General features: G+C 43.9%; 2 protein-coding genes across 3 annotated transcripts in view; one reads left to right on the forward strand and one right to left on the reverse strand.

The window, feature by feature from the left end:
• Positions 1 to 21,564, forward strand: part of LOC115133197 (beta-galactoside alpha-2,6-sialyltransferase 2-like) — a 23,723-nt gene continuing 2,159 nt past the window's right edge. Inside the window, exons 1-6 of one of the 2 annotated variants that reach the window (XM_029666197.2) lie at positions 1 to 218; positions 11,506 to 12,390; positions 14,902 to 14,999; positions 15,340 to 15,441; positions 17,651 to 17,825; positions 18,636 to 19,643. In XM_029666197.2, coding sequence (XP_029522057.1) covers positions 11,577 to 12,390; positions 14,902 to 14,999; positions 15,340 to 15,441; positions 17,651 to 17,825; positions 18,636 to 18,694 — 1,248 coding nt within the window. In that variant the 5' untranslated portion in view covers positions 1 to 218; positions 11,506 to 11,576 and the 3' untranslated portion in view covers positions 18,695 to 19,643. Of the gene's footprint in view, positions 219 to 11,505; positions 12,391 to 14,901; positions 15,000 to 15,339; positions 15,442 to 17,650; positions 17,826 to 18,635; positions 19,644 to 21,564 lie in introns of those variants that run through there. The other variant, XM_029666189.2, reaches the window with a different exon arrangement.
• The window catches only part of LOC115133211 (pinopsin-like), a 23,381-nt gene continuing 20,597 nt past the window's right edge, over positions 18,781 to 21,564 (reverse strand). Inside the window, exon 4 of the mRNA XM_029666208.2 lies at positions 18,781 to 21,110. Coding sequence (XP_029522068.1) covers positions 20,772 to 21,110 — 339 coding nt within the window. The 3' untranslated portion in view covers positions 18,781 to 20,771. The remainder of the gene's footprint in view (positions 21,111 to 21,564) is intronic.

The following is a 21,564-nucleotide window of genomic DNA, read 5'->3' on the forward strand; positions in this document are numbered from 1 at the left end:
AAGATCGAGAAAGGACGGTTCTTTTATACCTCAATTGAAAGAACCACAACACCACATTACACATCATATAGTGTGTTGTCGAGCAGCATTCGATTGCAACTTGCTTCTTTCTTTGAAGATGGCGCGAAAGCATGCATTCCGTTTCGACTTTGCATTTCAGATCTAAGCCTGAAGAAATGTCGATGTTCGCCGGAATGAATAGGGTTTGACTAGCTCAGGTAAGGCATTTTATCATCTTTGTATCAGACAGAGCAATCAATGATGCCATGGGTATTTCAAACAGAGGGATTTGATGAGAGGGACGCTTACATAGAGATCACAAAGGGTTTCGACCTGTGCCATGGAAAAGGGGGCATGCAGAATGTCCCTGGCTTCCATCCGAAATATAGCGTGAATTACAAAGTTGCTCACATCATAACAACATTGGCAAAACGTAATGTGTGCCTATTTCATCTACCACAAAAATATGGGTTCCCATCGAACTGCAAACGCCAGTGATATTATATTGTTGTCTAATTGGAATATGTATCAATATTTTGTAACTACACAGTCATAATTCCTGCAGTGAACTGATCCCACAGCACACCTATTGAGTGTTGAGAGGATCAACGCGAGCTGCCATGTGAAGGCTTTGATTTGATTTATTTTTATTTATTTCACCTTTATTTAACCAGGTAGGCTAGTTGACAACAAGTTCTCATTTACAACTGTGACCTGGCCAAGATAAAGCGTAGCAATTCGACACAACAACACAGAGTTACACATGGAATAAACAAAACATACAGTCAATAATACAGTAGAACAAAAGAAAACAACAAGTCTATATACAGTGAGTGCAAATGAGGTAAGTTAAGGAAATAAATAGGCCATGGTGGCGAAGTAATTACAATATAGCAATTAAACACTGGAATGGTAGATCGGCAGAAGATGAATGTGCAGGTAGAGATACTGGGGTGCAAAGGAGCAAAAATAAATAAATAAATACCAGTATGGGGATGAGGTAGGTAGATGGGCTGTTTACAGATAGGCTAAGTACAGGTGCAGTGATCTGTAAACTGCTCTGACAGCTGGTGCTTAAAGTTAGTGAGGGAGATGTGAGTCTCCAGCTTCAGAGATTTTTGCAATTCGTTCCAGTCATGGGCAGCAGAGAACTGGAAGGAAAGACGACCAAAGGAGGAATTGGCTTTGGGGGTGACCAGTGAGATATACCTGCTGGAGCGCGTGCTACGAGTGGGTGCTGCTATGGTGACCAGTGAGCTGAGATAAGGCGGGGCTTTACCTAGCAGAGACTTGTAGATAACCTATAGCCAGTGGGTTTGGCGCCGAGTATGAAGCGAGGGCCAACCAACGAGAGCGTACAGGTCGCAATGGTGGGTAGTGTATGGGGCTTTGGTGACAAAACGGATGGCACTGTGATAGACTGCATCCAGTTTGTTGAGTAGAGTGTTGGAGGCTATTTTATAGATGACATCACCGAAGTCGAGGATCGGTAGGATGGTCAGTTTTACGAGGGTATGTTTGGCAGCATGAGTGAAGGATGCTTTGTTGCGATATAGGAAGCCGATTCTAGATTTCATTTTGGATTGGAGATGCTTAATGTGAGTCTGGAAGGAGAGTTTACAGTCTAACCAGACACCCAGGTATTTGTAGTTGTCCATGTATTCTAAGTCAGAGCCGTCCAGAGTAGTGATGCTGGACAGGCGAGCAGGTGCGGGCAGCGATCGATTGAAAAGCATGCATTTAGTTTTACTTGAGTTTAAAAGCAGTTGGAGGCCACGGAAGGAGAGTTGTATGGCATTGAAGCTCGTCTGGAGGTTAGTTAACACAGTGTCCAAGGAGGGGCCAGAAGTATACAGAATGGTGTCGTCTGCATAGAGGTAGATCAGAGAATCACCAGCAGCAAGAGCAACATCATTGATGTATACTGAAAAGAGACTCGGCCCGAGAATTGAACCCTGTGGCACACCCATAGAGACAGTCAGAGGTCCAGACAACAGGCCCTCCGATTTGACACACTGAACTCTATCAGAGAAGTAGTTGGTAAACCAGGCGAGGCAATCATTTGAGAAACCAAGGCTGTCGAGTCTGCCAATAAGAATGTTGTGATTGACTGCGTCGAAAGCCTTGGCCAGGTCGATGAATACGGCTGCACAGTAATGTCTCTTATCGATGGCGGTTATGATGTTGTTTAGAACCTTGAGCGTGGCTGAGGTGCACCCAAGACCAGCTCTGAAACCAGATTGCATAGCGGAGAAGTTATAGTGGGATTCGAAATGGTCAGTAATCTGTTTGTTAACTTGGCTTTCGAAGACCTTAGAAAGACAGGGTAGGATAGATATAGGTCTGTAGCAGTTTGGGTCTAGAGTGTCACCGCCTTTGAAGAGGGGGATGACCGCGGCAGCTTTCCAATCTTTGGGAATCTCAGACGATACAAAAGAGAGGTTGAACAGGCTAGTAATAGGGGTTGCAACAATTTCGGCAGATAATTTTAGAAAGAGAGGGTCCAGATTGTCTAGCCCGACTGATTTGTAGGGGTCCAGATTTTGCAGCTCTTTCAGAAGATCGGCTATCTGAATTTGGGTGAACAAGAAATGGTGGGGGCTTTGGTGGGTTGCTGTGGAGGGTGCCGGGCAGTTGACCGGGGTAGGGGTAGCCATGTGGAAAGCATGGCCAGCCGTAGAGAAATGCTTATTGAAATTCTCAATTATAGTGGATTTATCAGTGGTGACAATGTTTCCTAGCCTCAGAGCAGTGGGAAGCTGGGAGGAGGTGCTCTTATTCTCCATGGACTTTATAGTGTCCCAGAACTTTTTTGAGTTAGTACTACAGGATGCAAATTTCTGTTTGAAAAAGCTTGCCTTAGCTTTTCTAACTGCCTGTGTATATTGGTTCCTAACTTCCCTGAAAAGTTGCATATCACGGGGGCTATTCGATGCTAATGCAGAACGCCACAGGATGTTTTTGTGCTGGTCAAGGGCAGTTAGGTCTGGCGTGAACCAAGGACTATATCTATTCCTAGTTCAATTTTTTTTGAGAGGGGCATGCTTATTTAAGATGGTGGGGAAGGCACTTTTAAAGAATAGCCAGGCATCATCTACTGACGGGATGAGGTTAATATCATTCCAGGATACCCCAGCCAGGTCGATTAGAAAGGTCTGCTCGCAGAAGTGTTTCAGGAAGCGTTTGACAGTGATGAGGGGTGGTCGTTTGGTCTCACACCCATTACGGATGCAGGCAATGAGGCAGTGATCGCTGAGATCTTGATTGAAAACAGCAGAGGTGTATTTGGAGGGCGAATTAGTTAGGATGACATCTATGAGGGTGCCCGTGTTTACTGATTTGGGGTTGTACCTGGTAGGTTCATCTATAATTTGTGTGAGATTGAGGGCATCAAGCTTAGTTTGTAGGATGGCCGGGGTGTTATGCATGTCTCAGTTTAGGTCACCTAGTAGCACGAGCTCAGAAGATAGATGGGGGGCAATCAGTTCACATATAGTATCGAGGGCACAGCTGGGGGCAGAGGGAGGTCTATAGCAAGCGGCAACAGTGAGAGACTTGTTTCTGGAAAGGTACATTTTTAGAAGTAGAAGCTCAAATTGTTTGGGTACAGACTTAGAAAGTAATACATTTTAATCAGTATTGTCTCTCAAAAGTCACAACTTGGCTACATCATACAGCACAAAGAATCATACACACATTGGACTATTTTGACTCATCTTTTCATAATTTGACTATATTGTTTTACGTTTCAGACATTATAAACTACTTATTATTTTCCTATTGTCTCAGATCTACGCAAGTGCGTATCGCCGTAGTGGCAATTTTGGGATTTGGCGAGAACTTGACATGCAGGTAAAGAACACCTTGTCTCGCAATGTGGTGCCTAAGCAATAAGGCTTAGGCACCACATTGCCAATAAACCATGGCTAAGGGCTTGCATAAGAACAGCCAATCAGCATTCAGCAGTCAGGGCTCAAACCATCCAGTTTAGATGGTTAAATAAACACCTTCACAGACATGTTGAAAGACAAACTTCCTGCGTTATGCTGAAAGATACAGCATTAATTCATTTCTGGGGCTGTTTGAAAGCTCCATGGTTTGTTCCAGACGGCATTTCCATGTAAAAAGCCCCATGAGCACTAAAATGTGAGGTTCCTAGAAGCACATCAAATGAAAGCAAAGAGTCTGTATTTTGAGAAATTAAGGCATATCTAGATTTTTTTTTTTATCTCCGTCCCAAAAAATTGGAATAAGCAAAGGCTTTAATTTCTAGTCAAACAGATGGAAAGGGGGTCTTAGAAAACATCTAGCAGAAAGTATTAGAAATACATCAAAACACAATAACAATAATGTTGAAGTAAAGGCCCCTGCCAACTAATATCAACATTTATAGGAATTATTTTGGAATTATTTGCCTTCTGTAAGTTTAAGAAATATTTCCTAGTGTCTTGTCATTCTGTTACCAAAAACCCACATATCTTTAAGATATTTTACCATTTCTTTCCCTAATGAGGACAGAGGAGAATGAAAGCTCACGAAATGAACAAGTTAGCTGTAGTGTTTTACTGATATCAATTTGGTTTATGATTTATTAAGTGATTCAAACACGTCGTTCTGTTACCAAATCAGTAACTGACAGAATTACAAAAAAACTCTTATTTTTATTTATTTAACTAGGCAAGTCAGTTAAGAACAAATTCTTATTTTCAATGACAGCCTAGGAACAGTGGAGGGTTTGGGGGGTTTGAACTTGCAACCTTCCGGTTACTAGTCCAACGCTCTAACCACTAGGCTACCCTGCCGCCCCTAACAGAATGTCTTGAAACTGAATTGGCTGCAATGGGTATTTATAGTAGTCACAAACCACAGTTGGGTCACCTGCTACTGTCCTCCCTGCTACTGGCATATATTCAGCTCATAACTGTTTACGTTCTCCTTCTGTCACGTGGTGGTCAAACCAAGAGTGTGAAAACAGTCTGGCCACCCCTCCCTCTCTCTCTCCCTGTCTCTCTTCTCTCTCTCTCTCTCTCTCCAGTTAATGTCACCTCTCTCAGCTATTACTGGCACCTCCCTATGAGCCCCCTCTCTTTCCATTTACTGTAACCAGCCCCTTCACCCACGGAACACTGACCTACAACGGACGTCCATGGATGTTGAAAAGTAGTTGTGGTCAGTCCAAATCTAAACCAATCAAGGACAGTACAGTAAAGGAAAGTACTGTACAGTAGCCAGGGTTGGGAAGTAACAGATTACAGATGGCTCCAGACTAACATTTTCCCCTGCTGGCACTGGTGGATATTCAGTTGGTTGCACCAGTCCATGATTTGGTCTCACCCCAAAAACAATTGCTGCGTCACACAATAATATATATATATATATTTTTCTATCAATTTCTAAAGTAATTCAGTGCTTTATTCAGTGTAAGAGAATCCTGGGATGCTATTCAAGATGGTATTTCTTCATATTTTCATGTTGTGATTTGAATGTGCAACCTAATCCAGTGATTGTGATGCATTCTGGGTGAACAATTAGGCTATTGTTATTTTTGATTGTTAAAATAAGGCTCCAGATTTTTCTGATTTAGTTTTTTGTTCAATATAGATGAATTGTCCTGCATCTTTATGTGCACTAATATCGTAGGCACATTTTTTTTAGGGCTAGTTTACCACCTGAGTAAGTGCAAACTCCAAAAACTTTAGATCGCAATAAATATAATACTCACTGCTTTTAAATTTTTTTTTATTTAACTAGGCAAGTCAGTTAAGAACAAATTCTTATTTACAATGACGGCTTACCCCGGCCGATGCTGGGCCAATTGTGTGCTGCCCTATGGGACTTCCAATCACATCCGGATGTGATACAGCCTGGATTCGAACCAGGGATTGCAGTGACACCGCATGCAGTGGCTTAGACCACTGCGCCATTCGGGAGCCACAAGTAGGTAGTGCATTGAGTTATATGTTTTTTGTATAACTTGGCAATCAATGTTTTTTGTTTGTCGTACTTTTAAAGTGAAAAATCAGAGTCTTAGCGTCATTCTGTTACAGAGGAATTGCCCCTATATCTGATTTACTATTTAAAAAATAGCTTGAACCCCCTGGCCCCTGCTGTGTGAGTCACTTCTGGTGCCAGCTTGCAGGCCCGCTACAGTAGTTGTTATGAGATATAATTTCATTCAGTCACACCAGACTCAGTCACAAGGCTTAGGCTACACTTAACAGGGTTTCTCTCCCTAAAGCCACTAGAGTAGAGAGAGCTGATGTCTTGCTGCTCTCTTTTAATGCAAAACTGGAAACAAAACTGCTTGGTGAGTTCGTAGGCTAGATTAAACTGGTCCACACAAGAAGAGACATAATGCCTCTGTCACAATTTTGCTTTTGGGATAGGATAACTGACTCGCCTCAAAGAAAGACTAGATGGAAGAGTAATAAGGCATTTTCCTTCATTCACTCTGGGATCATTTCTATTACCACAGTCGACCCCAGACTTTTATTTTGAATCCGTCGGGAGATGTATGAGGCCCTCAGGATGTTTGTGAATTTTAATACGTTGCCATTACAACCACACACTGGAGCTGAGTCAGCCAGCCTCTCTGTCTCAGGACGAGGTGGTTTTTGCTCTGGAGCCAATGAGAGTATGTATGTTTGTTTTACTCCATGTGTAACTCTGTGTCGTTGTATGTGTCGAACTGCTTTGCTTTATCTTGGCCAGGTCGCAATTGTAAATGAGAACTTGTTCTCAACTTGCTTACCTGGTTAAATAAAGGTGAAATAAATAAAATAAAAGAGTCCTGAGGCTGACATCCATTTTGGGATAAGATAGCATGAAGACTGGGTCACAGGAGGTAGACCTGATCACCACACATCCCCTAGGAGCCCATATATGTGTGACTCACTTTTCTTTAGTCTCCCATCAAACAAACACAGAACTTTGCTGTGTCCTTCCTGACCACAGATGTTATCGTGTATATTTTCTGTCCATGCATTGTGTGATATCTGCGGAAATCAGGAAGTGGAGAGGATTATGATCAAAGGTACTTTGTAACTAAGTACAATTATTATCATGATGCAGTGAAGAACATGCGTTTGCTGTCTCCACTGTCGTAGTGTTATCGAGGGAGAAACACGGACCGATAAGTGAATCGCAAGCCAACACAAAACACCTCTCCATTTTCCCATCTGCTTGAAAAGAACCGCTTGACGTTTTTCTATTCCAGTCATGTGGGCGTTGAGTCTCTATCTTCTACATGTGACGTGAGATGAGAGGCAGTAGAGTAGATTAGCCTGGGGACATAACGTGACGTGTACTGTAAATTCCCCTCCTGCCATGGTTATTAGTTTGGTATGTTCTATACCATTAATATGGTATGTTTTGTTCATTCCATGTGTAACTCCGTGTTGTTGTATGTGTCGAACTGCTATGCTTTGTCTTGGCCAGGTCGCAGTTGTAAATGAGAACTTGTTCTCAACTAGCTTAAATAAAAAAATAAAAAATGAGAGAGCCTCCCTCAATGGTGGTTTAGCCAGGAGCCAAAGCTACATTTAACTTCCTCCCACATTAAGAGCTTTTGTCATGCACCACATCAATGAGTAGATGATAACAATAAGGCCTGAGGAGGTTCGGCATATGGCCAATATACCACAGCTAAAGGCTGTTCTTAAGCACGACGCAACGCGGAGTGCCTGGATACAGCCCTTAGCCATGGTATATTGGCCATATATATTGGCCATGGTATATTGGCCATATATCACAAACCCCCAAGGCCTTATTGTTATTATAAAATGGTTACCAACGAAATTAGAGCAGTAGAAAGAAATGTTTTGTCATACCCGTGTGTATACGGTCTGATATACCATGTCTGTCAGCTAATCAGCACTCGACACAACCAGTTTATAATTCTGCATATACAGAATGCATTATGTGCCATGACAATGGCCATGCAGGAGTGCTTTCTAAACAGGCCATCACCACATGAGAGAAGAGGATAACAGAATAGATGGAGCTTAGCGAGGCGTGTCATTGAAGATGGAGGAAGGCATTTTGTCAGCAGAAACAGGACAGGGGGGATATCATCTCTCCACGGAGAGACCTCCTCCTGCTGCTGGCTCTCTGGAATGACTTCTACAGGCTGTGTGTGTGTGTGTGTATGTGTGTGTGTGTGTTTGAGAGAGAGAGAGAGTGTGTGTGTTTCTCACTGTGTGCCAGTGTGAGTTTGTGTGAGTGTAGGTTTGCGCAAGTGTGTGTTTGCATTACTGGTTGTGTGTGCGTGGGCACTGCCGGAGAGACCAGGGGCCATGTGCCAAACCCCGGCTGTGGCTCATTGTGAGACCAGCTGGTGTGTGAAGAGGGCCAGCGGTCAGTTCGGTTCCCAACCAGACTGGAGCTGAAGATGTCTATATCTTCTACTATGAAATATAATACCTGCTATGTCTATGATTGGATATAAGGCAGGAACCAGGCCCTATCTCTATATTTTTCATCTTTCTATCTCCCCCTCTCTCAGATTTTGTTTTATGAATCATCTCTGTTATCTCAGAGGAAACATCCACAGCTGTTGTTTGGCTTCCCTTGTCTATCTCAGCCATGCTGTTTCTGTTTTCGCCTACATCTTGACATTACCGTCAGGATCTAGATGGATTGTTTTTATGTGGTGAGGATCTGGCTGTATGTGTATCTGTGGGGAGAGTGCTACAGCACTGCGTTTAGGCAGGCAAGTGACGCTCATGCTCTCCGAGTTTCAATTTGTGACTATCTGGTTGGAGAGAAAGCAGAGGACCAATTGTGTTCCTTCTGGGGCAAGATTGTCTCTTTCTGATTGGAGACGGACGTGTGACCTCTGTGTCCTTATTGGGGGGTTTAGTGGTGCAAGGACCAGTTTAGGCCAGCCAGCTTCCCACAATGCTTTGTAGTGGGGGATATATAGTCAGTGCCAGTGGAGATGTCAGTTCATTCATGGTGTTTTTTGCTAAAAAAAAACTAGGTTTGGGAAGCCCAATGTTTTTTTTCTTCCATGCCATACTAATTCCACTCAAATCCTGCTTTTGAAATGGAGGGCTATCTTAAGTACCCTAGCTTAAGCAGTATTGAACTGAACAAAGAAAAGAGGCCCACATCTCTCTTCAGAATACTGCCAGTGGGTTACCCAGTGGAATTTCAATTCATTACCTTTATTTCCCCCCTTTCAGTAGTGTTTCCCTTTTCCTTTCTGTGCCCCAAGGCAGATTATTTCAGTTTAACCTTCCGTGTCATTCACACTAGCTCCACTGCATTGGCTCACCGGTGGTGATGGGAAGACCCTTTGAAGATGTACTTTGTGTGGGTAAAGTCCTGTGAGAGAGGCTGGGGCTTGGTGGTTCCCTGCCTGGCCCTGCCCTGCGCAAGCTCTTGCTCTGAGGGGGAATCGGCCCTCTGACTCGTCAAACCCCCATAATTACGACACTAGGTTCTGGCAATACTTAACCTAGTCTACATGTTTGAACTCACATCTACTCTTAACTTAGACCCGTGTATCTCTCTTTTTTCTCCTTCTCTCTCCTCTTTCTCCGCTTTTTCTCTTTCTCCTCTCTCCCTTTCTACTCTCTCTTTCTCTCTCACACTCTGACTCTCTGTGTCTGTCTATCTTTCATAGCTTAATAATTAGCTGTGATGGCTCAGTCTCTACCGCTCCTGTTCGAAAACATCAAGGCTCTCTATTTAGTCTTAAAAAGGCTCCAGGGGCCAATTCCACTACAAATTGGAGAACCGTCAACAATTAGCGAGTGCTGTTGCGAGAGCTACGATTAGCATTCTGCATTTGTGTGCCACAGCCTGTGTTTACATTTACCTGCTACTATAATGACTGCCACTGTTCTTGTTCATTTGGTCACCCAATATGTTCCCCCCCATTGGGAAAACTAGTTGACAGGGTGGTAAGAATTGGCTGCAGCTGCAAAAGAACGTGGCACAGTGGTGAATGGAGAAGAACATATACCAATATTTTCTGTGGAAAAAATGGCACACCAATTATGTTTTTGCTCAAAAATATCCTGAAACGATGCACGTCACGTTACCTCAGGTTTCACTTCACAAACAGGTCCCACTGTGGATGATGATGTTTAAGCATTTTCTACTGTGTGAAAAACACTGTCTGTCTGTCTGTCTGTCTGTCTGTCTGTCTCTCTCTCTCTGTCTCTCTCGCTCTCTCTCTCTCTCTCTGCTTTGTGTTCACTGTGGTACGTGGGAGAGTTACAGCACAGCTCCCCAACTCCTCCTCTGACCCTGCCCATAGAGAATGTAAACAGACATGACCTAACCCAACCAATTCAGGGCCACAATGCTGTCAAAACTACAGTCAACCTCTACAGGATCAAAGAGTGAATGTGAGGATAGATGGAAGGACGAAGTGGATTATTATTCAAATGTTCCCTATTGCTTGGTAAAGCAGGAATCAGCACCTTCTATTTTAAATAGAAAGTTCTGACAAGGGCAGGATACATCCGAGAGAGAGGAAGGCTTTCATGTCTCAAAAGTAAAAGACAATCCAGTTCCGTTCGATCTTCAAAGCGGAGAAAGAAGGGCAGGAAGGAAGCATTTTCAACAAGGGAGATGTGTCCATCCTGGTTTTTGTACTGTTTCTTATATCTCTCTGTCCACGACCCTGTGGAAATCTAATTAGCATAACACAAAAATCACTATCACAATCTGTCTATTTCAGCTAGAGATATCTGTCGTTTTTGTTGTTGTTGTTGCATGGGCTGCATCTCAATCCACCGCCTCCACAGTGTTTGTCAGACCAGGAGACATCTCTTCTCATGAAAACGTGTCCGAACACACTACACCCACAAGCCTCACAAAACTCGTCTGTAGGTAGCCCGGTACCAGTTCAAACATTTTTATGGAAGTACTTTAGTGCCAAAAAAAAGGGGGCTAAATATGGGTACATTTAAAAAAATATATATTTAAAAAGTAAGATATATATATATATATATTTTTTTTTAACCTTTCTTTAATGATTTACTTATTTACAATGATGGCCAAACCCAGACAAAGCTGGGCCAATTATGAGCCACCCTATCGGACTCCCAATCACGGCTGGATGTGTTACAGCCTGGATTTGAACCAGGGCTGTAGTGACACCTCTTGCACTGAGATGCAGTGCCTTAGACCGCTGCGCCACTCGGGGGCCCTAACTGCCTTTTGATGTTTTTTTTCACTATCTGTTTTGCCATGTATGAATATGTTATTTAATGCATGTCAATGGGCTAATAGCGTTAAGGGCAAATTCAACGTTTCATCAAATACATTTTATTTATATATATTTTTACAGGGATTCTAAATCAGATCTTAAAATAATTCCATATGTTATCTTAGTAGAAATCTGGGTCCTTAGACCTTATGGGTTAAGTTATTATAGTGCTTACACTTATGGATACATTGTATTGTATGAATTGGTGCGGTACTACTGAAGTTGATCATCCACTTTATTGTATGCAAATGTGCTATTCTAATAAAGTTTGACCTCTTTAGGCCTCATCCTGAGCACTGCCAACTCGGCTTCTAGGGGTCGCTGACGGGACCGGACCCCAGCTGCACCCACCATGACTCCCAGGTCCTCCACCATGACCCCAACCATGAAGCAGTGGAGGCAGCTGGTTCTGGTGGTGATGCTGGCCTGGCTCCTCATCTTCCTGGCCCTGCTCTCCCACTTCCTGGACCCCCGGGATGTGGATCTCCGCTCGCCCTCCTCGCTCACCCACACCGAGACCCGCCGTCTGGCCTCCATCCAGGGTAGTCCATCGGGCATCAGGGCTTCTCCTCTTGAGGTGACATCCTCATCTTCACCCGCCAACCAGGATCACAGCCAACAGGGAAAAAAGGAGGCCCTGGAGCTGAGCCAGAATGGTGACTTGGTGGTCTGGAAAAAGGTGAGCGACCAGGAGGAGAGGGTGTATCAGGAAAGGGAAGAGAAGATAAGGAGGGAGAGACTGAGAAGGAGGAGGAGGAAAGGGAGCATGTCCAGGGCTGAGCAGCGGGGCAGAGACGGCTACTATTTATCCCAGTCCAAGGTAGTGGTCCAGCAGCTGCGAAGGGGCATTGCCTCAGCGGGAATGCTCGCTCCACACCTGCAGAAGTCCATGAGGGACTACCTGAATCTCAACAGGCATCACGTGGCCTACAGGGGGCGGCGCAGGGGTAGGCAGAGCGGGAGGGAGGTACTCTGTGAACTGAAGGAGCAGGCCAGGTTGAGGACACTGGATGGGACAGAGCAACCCTTCTCTGGGCTGGCCTGGGACAGGCTAGTGCCCCCACGACCTCTGGAGCAGCTTTGGGGCCAAGGGTCAAAGTTCAAGTCGTGTGCGGTGGTCACCTCGGCCGGGGCTATCCTCAACTCTTCCCTAGGGAGAGAAATTGGTGAGTGCTGTAGGACAGGTGCTACACATTTTTCCAAACATCGGCAGTATTTATAACGTAACTGTTAGCTCCATGTAAATAAAGACACTGCTGCCAAGTTATGGTACAAATCCAGACGAAAGTAAAGCTCAAACTAAGTTTATTACACCCAGCAGGATGTTGCAACTGCATAACACAACATACAAGTCACACAATCACATATTTATACATTCCAACTGGGCAAAGTATGTCTAAGATAAACAGATTCTCTGTTGCTGAGCAGGAACTAAGTCTGTTCTTTGTGGTGTCGTGCCCCGACCTGAACACAGAACTTCCGTGTGTGTGTGTGTGAGAGTGATAAGGCTTCAGTTGGAGTGTTGTTTGGTTGGGACCCTTTGCCCCCCCCCCCCCCCCCCCCCTCCCAGAGGTCTCTTCTCTATTCAACTGTTGTCCTCACCTCGATGTTGACTTCCACATCTCTCCTGACTCTAGTTCCATTGAGACTAACCTAGCTTATCAGGAACTGAGGCTCCCTTTAACTACTTCCTTCAAAAATATTTATGGCAAAGGAAGAACATGTCTGGACAGACAGACACTTTCTGTACTTCAAATCAAACTTTATTTGTCACATGCGCCGAAGAAAACAAGTGTAGACTTTACCGTGAAATGCTTATTACTTCACTGCGATATTACACACACGCTTCAAAATCCTAAGTAATAACAAGTTAGTACTACTAATCAGACTGATTCTACAGGTATACAAGTTATTACAACTAATTGGCTGGTTGTCAGACTAGTCTTCATCACTGCATAAGTGTATTGCTTTGGTAGGTTTGATTTACCCTTGGAATTGAACTGGCCTCTACCCTTACAGTGCAGAAGAGCTCTGATGCTGGGAAGTTCCTCACGCCTATAGAAATCGCTCCGGCATTCAGTGCACGTGAATGGGAACGCTGACTTACCCTACGGGATCTTTAGACCACTCTACTTTGCATTCATTCAGTAGCCTTTCGTGTTGATACCATCAGATTGGCTTGTCACTCCTCATGGATTTGTTCATTTGATGTGATGAGTAGCCTGCGTGTCCTTGAAATGAGGAGGAAGAGCCATGACAGTAATGCAGGCACCTTTTTATAAATGAGACTTCAGCCGGTAAGATAAGACCTCCAAAGAAAAGGGTTTGCTGCTCTCTAGTGTTGGAGTTAAGTTAGTGATTCATAAGCGTCATGATAAGCATAATATTATGGTTTACCTGGACGAGATATACACTGAAAGAAAATATAAACGAAACATGCACAATTTCAAAGGTTTTACTGAGTTACAGTTCATATAAGGAAGTTGATCAATTGAAATCAATTCATGAGGCCCTAATCTATGGATTTCACATGACTTGGAATACAGATATTCATCTGTTGATCAGAGATGCCTGGAAAAGTTAGTATCTGGTGTGACCACCATTTTCCTCATGCGGCACAACACATCTCCTTCTCATAGAGTTGATCAGGCTGTTGATTGTGGCCTGTGGGATGTTGTCCCACACCTCTTCAATGGCTGTGCTGGATATTGGCTGGAACACGCTGTAGTACAAGTTGGTCCAGAGCATCCCAAACATGCTCATTGAGGGACCTGTCTGGTGAGTATGCAGGCCATGGAAGAACTGGGACATTTTCAGCTTCCAGGAATTGTGTACAGATCCTTTCGACATGGGACCATGCATTGTCATGCTGAAACATAAGGGTATGGCGGCGGATGAATGGCACGACAATGGGCCTCAGGATCTCATCACGGTATTTCTGTGCATTCAAAATTGCCATAGATAAAATGCAATTGTGTTCGTTGTCCATACCATAACCCCACCTCCACCATGGGGCACTCTGTTCACAACGTTGACAGCAAACCGCTCGCCCACACGACGCCAAACACGTTGTCTGCCATCTGCCCGGTACAGTTGCCAAGAGAGTGCATAGCCGTCATCAAAGCAAAGGATGGCTACTTTTAAGAATCTGAAATATAAAATATATTTAGATTTGTTTAACACTATTTTGGTTACTACATGTTTCCATATGTGTTATTTCATAGTTTTGATGTCTTCACTATTATTATACAATGTAGAAAATAGTAAAAATAAAGAACCCCTGGAATGAGTAGGTGTGTGTAAACTATTGACTGGTACTGTGTTGTATATATAAATATAAAATAAAACAAATTAGACAGACTATTGAATGAGACAAACGTTTTTGAGGAGATAATTATAAAAATACAATTTCATTTCTTTTCATTTTAATAAGACATGAAAATGCAATGAAATGAATGTTATTTGTTTATGTAAAAATCTAAATGTGAAATTCTTGGGGGAGTCCCGAGACATTCTGGCTGAAAAAATGTGGTCCCCACTGAAAAGCTTTAAATACCACTGCACTCGAGCGAGACATTCACTAACAACATTACTTATGCTTGTAGATAAACCATGCCGTTTTCATGGTGCTGTTTCATGGGTGATGCATACAGCTTATGTCCATACCCTGTACTCAGATTCCCATGAGGCTGTGCTTCGCTTCAACGCTGCTCCTACAGAGGGCTATGAGAATGATGTGGGCAACAAGACCACCATCCGCATCATCAACTCTCAGGTAGGTCGCAAGCTTCTCCTCCTGTGACTTTTCTCTAGTACTCAGGACCACCTATTGATTTACAGTGGAATCACTGACACGCTGTGTTGTGAAAATGATTTGAGTTGATCTAGAGCTGAGTGAAACCGCTAGTCAGATCACTAAGACAGTCTATCCCAGCACTACCACGCTTATCTAGTCAATCATTGATGATACACCTATCATTTGGGAGAGGGCAAGTTGGCGTATGGGATCTGTACATGTGGACTCTAGGTGAGATGTACTCGTATTGCTTGCCTCATTACATTTAGCCTGGGGTGCTGGAGAGCAGTACAGCAATCAGTAATTTGTCTCCCTGCAGATACTTGCCCGGCCCAGGCATCGCTTCACCACCAGCTCTTTGTATAAGGGTATGACACTGGTGGCCTGGGATCCTGCACCGTACTCCGTGGACCTGCCCAGGGTAGGTCTCTCTGCTCTTTCTCTATCACTGTCAGTCACGCGCTGTAGTGTGCGTGTGTGTGTCATTAATGACTTCTTAATCATCTCCTGGTTCATCTTAGGGAAAGTCTGGTGCAGAGTGAGTAAGCAAACATCGCCGTTGTGGCCTTAAGCAAAGCACTTAACACCCTACAATTGTTCCAGGAGCACTGTAGCCGACCCACTGCTTCCAGCCCATTTACATTACATTTAAGTCATTTAGCAGACGCTCTAGAGCGACTTACAAATTGGTGCATTCACCTTATGACATCCAGTGGAACAGTAGTGCATCTAAAGCCCCTCTGGTGGTGTGTCTTGTGAGAGAGACGATAAGCACTCATTTCCATTCTAAATGGACAATAAAATGCCTCATATTTTATAAAAGTCATCTTAAGGTTTTTACTGAATAATTCAGAAAGTGTCTGTGTGTTTAGATTCAGGTTTCTGGTATGTAGCTCAGACAGGCCCCTTCCTGAGATCCTGTTAGCGGTAGCGGTCATGCTAACATTCTAGCAGAGTCTTTTCTCCAGTGCAACTAACAGTCAGTTAACCAACCAACGGGACCTTATAGAGACAGGTGTGTGCCTTAACAAATCATGTCAAATCAATTGAATTTACCTCAGGCGGACTCCAATCACGTTGTAGAAACATCATAAGTCTCATAGCAAAGGAATTTCTGTTTTTAAAGTTTAATACATTTGCTAGAATTTCTAAAAAACTGTTTTCACCTTGTCATTATGGGCTATTGTGTGTAGATTGCCGAGGAAAATGATTTATTTAATCCATTTTAGAATAAGGCTATAACGTAATAAAATGTGAAATAATTTGTTTTTTCCGAAGGCACGCTATATGGAGAACAATGTAATAATGTGTTTTACATGACCTCTGCTGTCTGCCACACACATTGGCATGGCATTCGTTAAAATACAGATTGGACACACACACACACACACACACACGCACACACACACACACACACACACACACACACACACACACACACACACACACACACACACACACACATTCATAAGGTCAATGGACAAGGGCTGCATGTTAATCAAGGTATTCTAATGGCATCCACTTTGAAAATGAAAGCCATTGTTTGTATTTGTGTGCTTGTGTTTGTGTGTGCACATGCATGCGTGTGTGTTTGTGCGCTCGCAGTAGAGCATGTGTGTTTTTGTATAGCCTACTGTACTACATGCACCCAATTTGTACGGATGGTTGAACACATTCATTGGGACTTTTACCAAGAAATTTGCTCCAGGCACAGAATACATTTGAAACAAATGGCTGTTCTTTATCTGATGCTTAAAAGGCATAATTTACTCAATTTTGCCTCATGTTATCTCGACTGTTTGAAGAACCAGAGAGTTAACACAGTATCTGTCACCTAGCAGCTTAATGTTACCGGGTGTCAGGACAAAGGCTGATGTTTTCACTCTGCGGTCAAAGCATCCCCACATTTATTGAGCAGATTACCTCTGTCAAATTCTGGCACCATATTCCCTATTTAGTGCCCTTGTACTGTAGGGAATGCAAAATGAAATGACCTTCCAGAATAAAAAGTTAATTCAAGCATATCTGCTGAAGTCATTCATCAATACCTCCATTACACCTGCTATGGGTGCGGGGGAACGAGTATTTGGTGTAACAAACCTTGACTTTAAAAGGTTGGTCTCTCGTCATATTTTCAAGGGAAATATCCTGACTTTGTCCCCTGAATCATGGATTTAACTGACTCTTGTGTAAGCAGTGGTGTATGACAAGACCATGAATTTGTACAACATTTTAGCTTGGGGCGTTGGGATTCCTGTGGGGATGTCGTGAGTCAGTCAGTATGGTGGTGATGAATTCAAGCAAACCTGCATCACAATATTGGCACAATAGCTGTAGCATTTTAACATGCATTCTTTCCCGTAGTCAAATAAAAGCACAGTACTAATACTCATTTTAGGTGCTCTTGAAATACATTAGCAGGTAGACTGCTCCGTAGCAGGCTGCTGTGCTACCGGAGTAGTTTGATTTTGAACAACGACACTGTGTCAACACTGCGGCGGCAGCAGTGAGTCTGACACTCGGCAAATGCTGTCATGATTGTGCTGACCCGGAGTAGCAGCGTTCTATTTCAGACAGCGTTAATAAAGATGCTTGGTGCTGACTGAAGTGTCCTCTCCTCTTCTCTTCAGTGGTACAGGAACCCAGACTATGACCTGTTCACCCCGTATGAAGAGCGCCGGCGGCTCCACCCCACACAACCGTTCTACATCCTCCACCCCAAGTTCATCTGGCAGCTGTGGGACGTGATCCAGGGGAACACCCAGGAGAACATCCAGCCTAACCCCCCGTCCTCTGGGTTCATAGGTGGGAAAGCGCCTCTGATCATCCACCCGGGCAACCCACCCATCCATTCATCGGTTTGACCGCTGTGCCTGAAATGGTACCCTGTTCCCTATGACGGGAACACGCTTCAGCCAACGTGCATCGAATTCATAAAACTTTATTAACTATTGAGGTGCAGCACATACTGCAGGCCTAATTCAAAGAGCTTAATTGTTATTCCGTGTGTGTTCAACCTCAACATCTATTTACAAGGTTACACAGTCAAGAGGGCATAGGTGCTCAATAACAATTGGCATTCCAGGAAGTCAATCATTGATTTTCTAAACAAATACTAATTTTCAAGGTAGCCTGGTGGGTAGGAGCGTTGGGCCAGTAACCGAAAGGTTGCTGGATCGAATCCCAGAGCTGACAAGGTACAAATCTGTCATTCCGCCCTTGAGCAAGGCAGTTACTCCACTGTTCACCGGGCGCCGATGACGTAGATGTCAATGTAAAGCAGCCCCCCGCACCTCTCAGATTCAGAGGGGTTGGGTTAAATGTGAAAGACACATTTCAGTTGAAGGCATTCAGTTGTACTGACCAGGAATCCCCCTTTCCCATATTGGGTCCCGTGTTGGTGTTTTGGAAGGGCAGAGCGGTGAGACATGAGAAATGATGTGAATATTAGGGGTAAGATTATGGCAAGGCAAAAAAAAGGCATCTATACCATTCTAAACCTGTGTAAATATTACCTCTCACACATGGACCAAAAGCACGGAGGAGAGTCCAGAAAGAACAACATTCATTCCTGTGTTGTTTTTCCCCCTCTTGTTTTGTTCTCTCACGACATAGACCCCGTGGCAATTCCTGGAATCCCAGCAGGAGGGCTTGAGGGGGCTGTGTCGTCCTGAGCGCGTTACTGCGCTACCACCACACACACACACACAGATAGAGAACACACACTCACTGCCAGCAGCAGGACTCAGTGAGGCGAGACCATGACTCACAGAAGGATTTTATTTGGGTTGCAGTCCATTTTATTGAACTGTTTTTGGGTTACAGTTTATTAGGCAGTGAGAGGCAGTGCTGTTCAGTTTGTCATCTTGATAAAGACAAGCAAGTGCCGTATGATGGCTACAGCCAGCCACTATGTGGCAGCCCAATGGGGTGACAGGCTGTTTGACTGCCTGCTGGGAGCTTTAGACTTGTAGATTGAGGAACATGTCAACATGCAAAGCCAGATACTGCATGACTCAACACTACAGACACAGAAAGATGGTAACTTTAACAGGTTGTGGCTTTCGTACAACCCCTGGCTGTCATCCCGACATGCAAATATTGGTTGGATCAACACTGTTTCCACATTGTCATAACTGTAAACAACATTTCAGTCAACTGACAATTGAACATTGTCATGATCTCTTTTGCCCAATGGGATGATGGCTTCAAGAGTGCAAGACAAGTGTTGCAAACATGAACACTTTCTGTTACACTTCTCCAACTGTTTCTGGTTTATTACCCTCCCCACCCTGCAGTGAAATGGAAAATCCCTTCACATTGTTGCCATACGTTTAATACCAGTTTCGGTTGTAATTACTAGCCAGTTTTACACAGATCACCCAGGTGCATCATTTATAAAAAATGTTCTTACGCACATATGATAGTTGGAATCCACAGCTATATAGTGATTTAATATATAGTGATATATATTGATTTAGTAACTTAGTGTGATGTAGAAATGATCATGATTGTGTGTGATTTACACCCTTCGACATGTGTACAAACACTGTGATTGTTCTTCCTATTTGTTTCAAGAACTGATGGTATGCTGAAATGTAGAATAAAAACTGAGCAAATAAATGAGGCCCGAGGTGATTTGATGTCACAGATGAGGTACAAAGCATTCAGCTTCACCGGCATCATTCACATAGGCTTCATAGCTGCTTTAGAACAAATGAATAGATGGACTGTCTGTTATTGCACGTCATTGGAAATGGCCACGGTTATGACAGCACACTGTAACAGTTATGACAAAATACTTTTTTTTTGTACTGTAACAGCAACGACAACACTAAAGCCACTGCAGTCTTAATACAACTCTGGTGTCTATCGACGTAACACATGTAACAATATGATAACGGCGGTTGAGGAAAAATACACGCTTTGTTTTTAAGTAAACAACACCACACTGTTGCGTTTTCTCACGGCAAGACTTGACAGGAATTTATATCTACACCTTTACTGAGTGACAAAGTAACAGTTGACCATCTAGCTGGGTTGGGGCGGTTGACACACCTTCTATAACATGGATCATCAACTAGATTCAGCTACGGGCCGATGCGCAGATGGTCGGGGGGCCAGAACATAATTACTGCCAATTGACAGCAAGAAGCCCAAACAGATATAACGTTTACTAAAGCATACTCATTTCTAAACAGATTTCCAAACTTAAAATCAATTGGAGCTGATTTCATGTTCTTACAGTCTCATATCCAACGACAAAAATAGCACACAAAGGAAGATATAAATAATAATAATATATATTTGCCAGAACTTGGGGGGGCCAAATAAATCCACCCGCAGGCCGCCAGCTGGGGTCCCCTGTTCTATAAGATAATAGAGCACAGTGTAGTTTCTGGGGTGATGACATGGAATAGATCACTTTGTTCATAGAAGATATTGATAGTTCTCTGTCTGGGTAACGTTGTGGATTAGATCACTGACTGTGTGTTTAGAAGAGTTCTCTGGTGACACAACGTCATGATGGATCATTTATGGGTAGTCTGTTGTTGAGGCGTTCTCATGATGACAAATCACTATGGGGAGTTGTTGGGTGATGCCACATGATATATCACTGTGTAGACTGAGTTTTTGGGCGACACCACATGACAACATCATGTCATGACACCACATGACAAATGCATGACAAATGCCAACACCGTATCCTCTAGAGTTCTCGGTGGTGACACTATCATATAACACAGTGGATCACTGGATAGCGTTTGTCACGTGGGGGAAAAGGGGGGTGGGTTGAGAGGGGCTTCGAGGGGTACGCGGCTGTCCACAGGAGGTGATCTCTTGGTTGGGGTCTGGGCTGGTCTGTTCGGAGACGGGGGTGGTGACTTCACGGTTGTTAGTGCTGCACTCCACCGTGTGGTTGTGGTTATGGTGGTTGGCGCCGGTGGAGAGCTGGGGCGTGACGGCTACGTTGTTACTGTGGCCCCGGCGGTTGAGCTGGATGACGGTGGTCTTGGAGGGCATGGAGGAGACGCCGTTCTCAGAACTGGGCCGCTTGCAGTGGAACAGGATCAGGAAACATCTGTAGAACTGCAAGGGAGGGACAAAGACAGAGTGTGTGTGTGTGTGAGAGAGAGAGAGGGTGTGTGAGAGAGAGGGTGTGTGTGAGATGGGGGGGGTGTATGATAGGGGGGAGTGTGCGTTGCAAAATAAAGTTACACATTATTCAATCGTTGCACCCACAGTGCTTGCGTGTGCTAACGAGCATCTGCGTTGGCAGGCGCTAAAATAGAAGTTGCTTCTATTTGTGACGCCGAACGCGATGCAAGTCCTGCCTCTCCCATCTCCTCATTGGCTTTTAGAAGCATATACCCACGTGCAACCTCCTCATTGGTTATACCCACGTGGGTGATTGAAAGATGAACTGAGATCGGTTGGTCGGCTATGGTAATACACCTTATTATGAAGGTTAGTTATTATGAAAGTTAGATGCCAATTGCCATATAAAGTCCAAATAAGAAAAAGCCTGGAAGAAGGAGAGATG

The sequence above is a fragment of the Oncorhynchus nerka genome, linkage group LG2, assembly GCF_034236695.1.
Source record: "Oncorhynchus nerka isolate Pitt River linkage group LG2, Oner_Uvic_2.0, whole genome shotgun sequence".
Lineage (NCBI taxonomy): Eukaryota > Metazoa > Chordata > Actinopteri > Salmoniformes > Salmonidae > Oncorhynchus > Oncorhynchus nerka.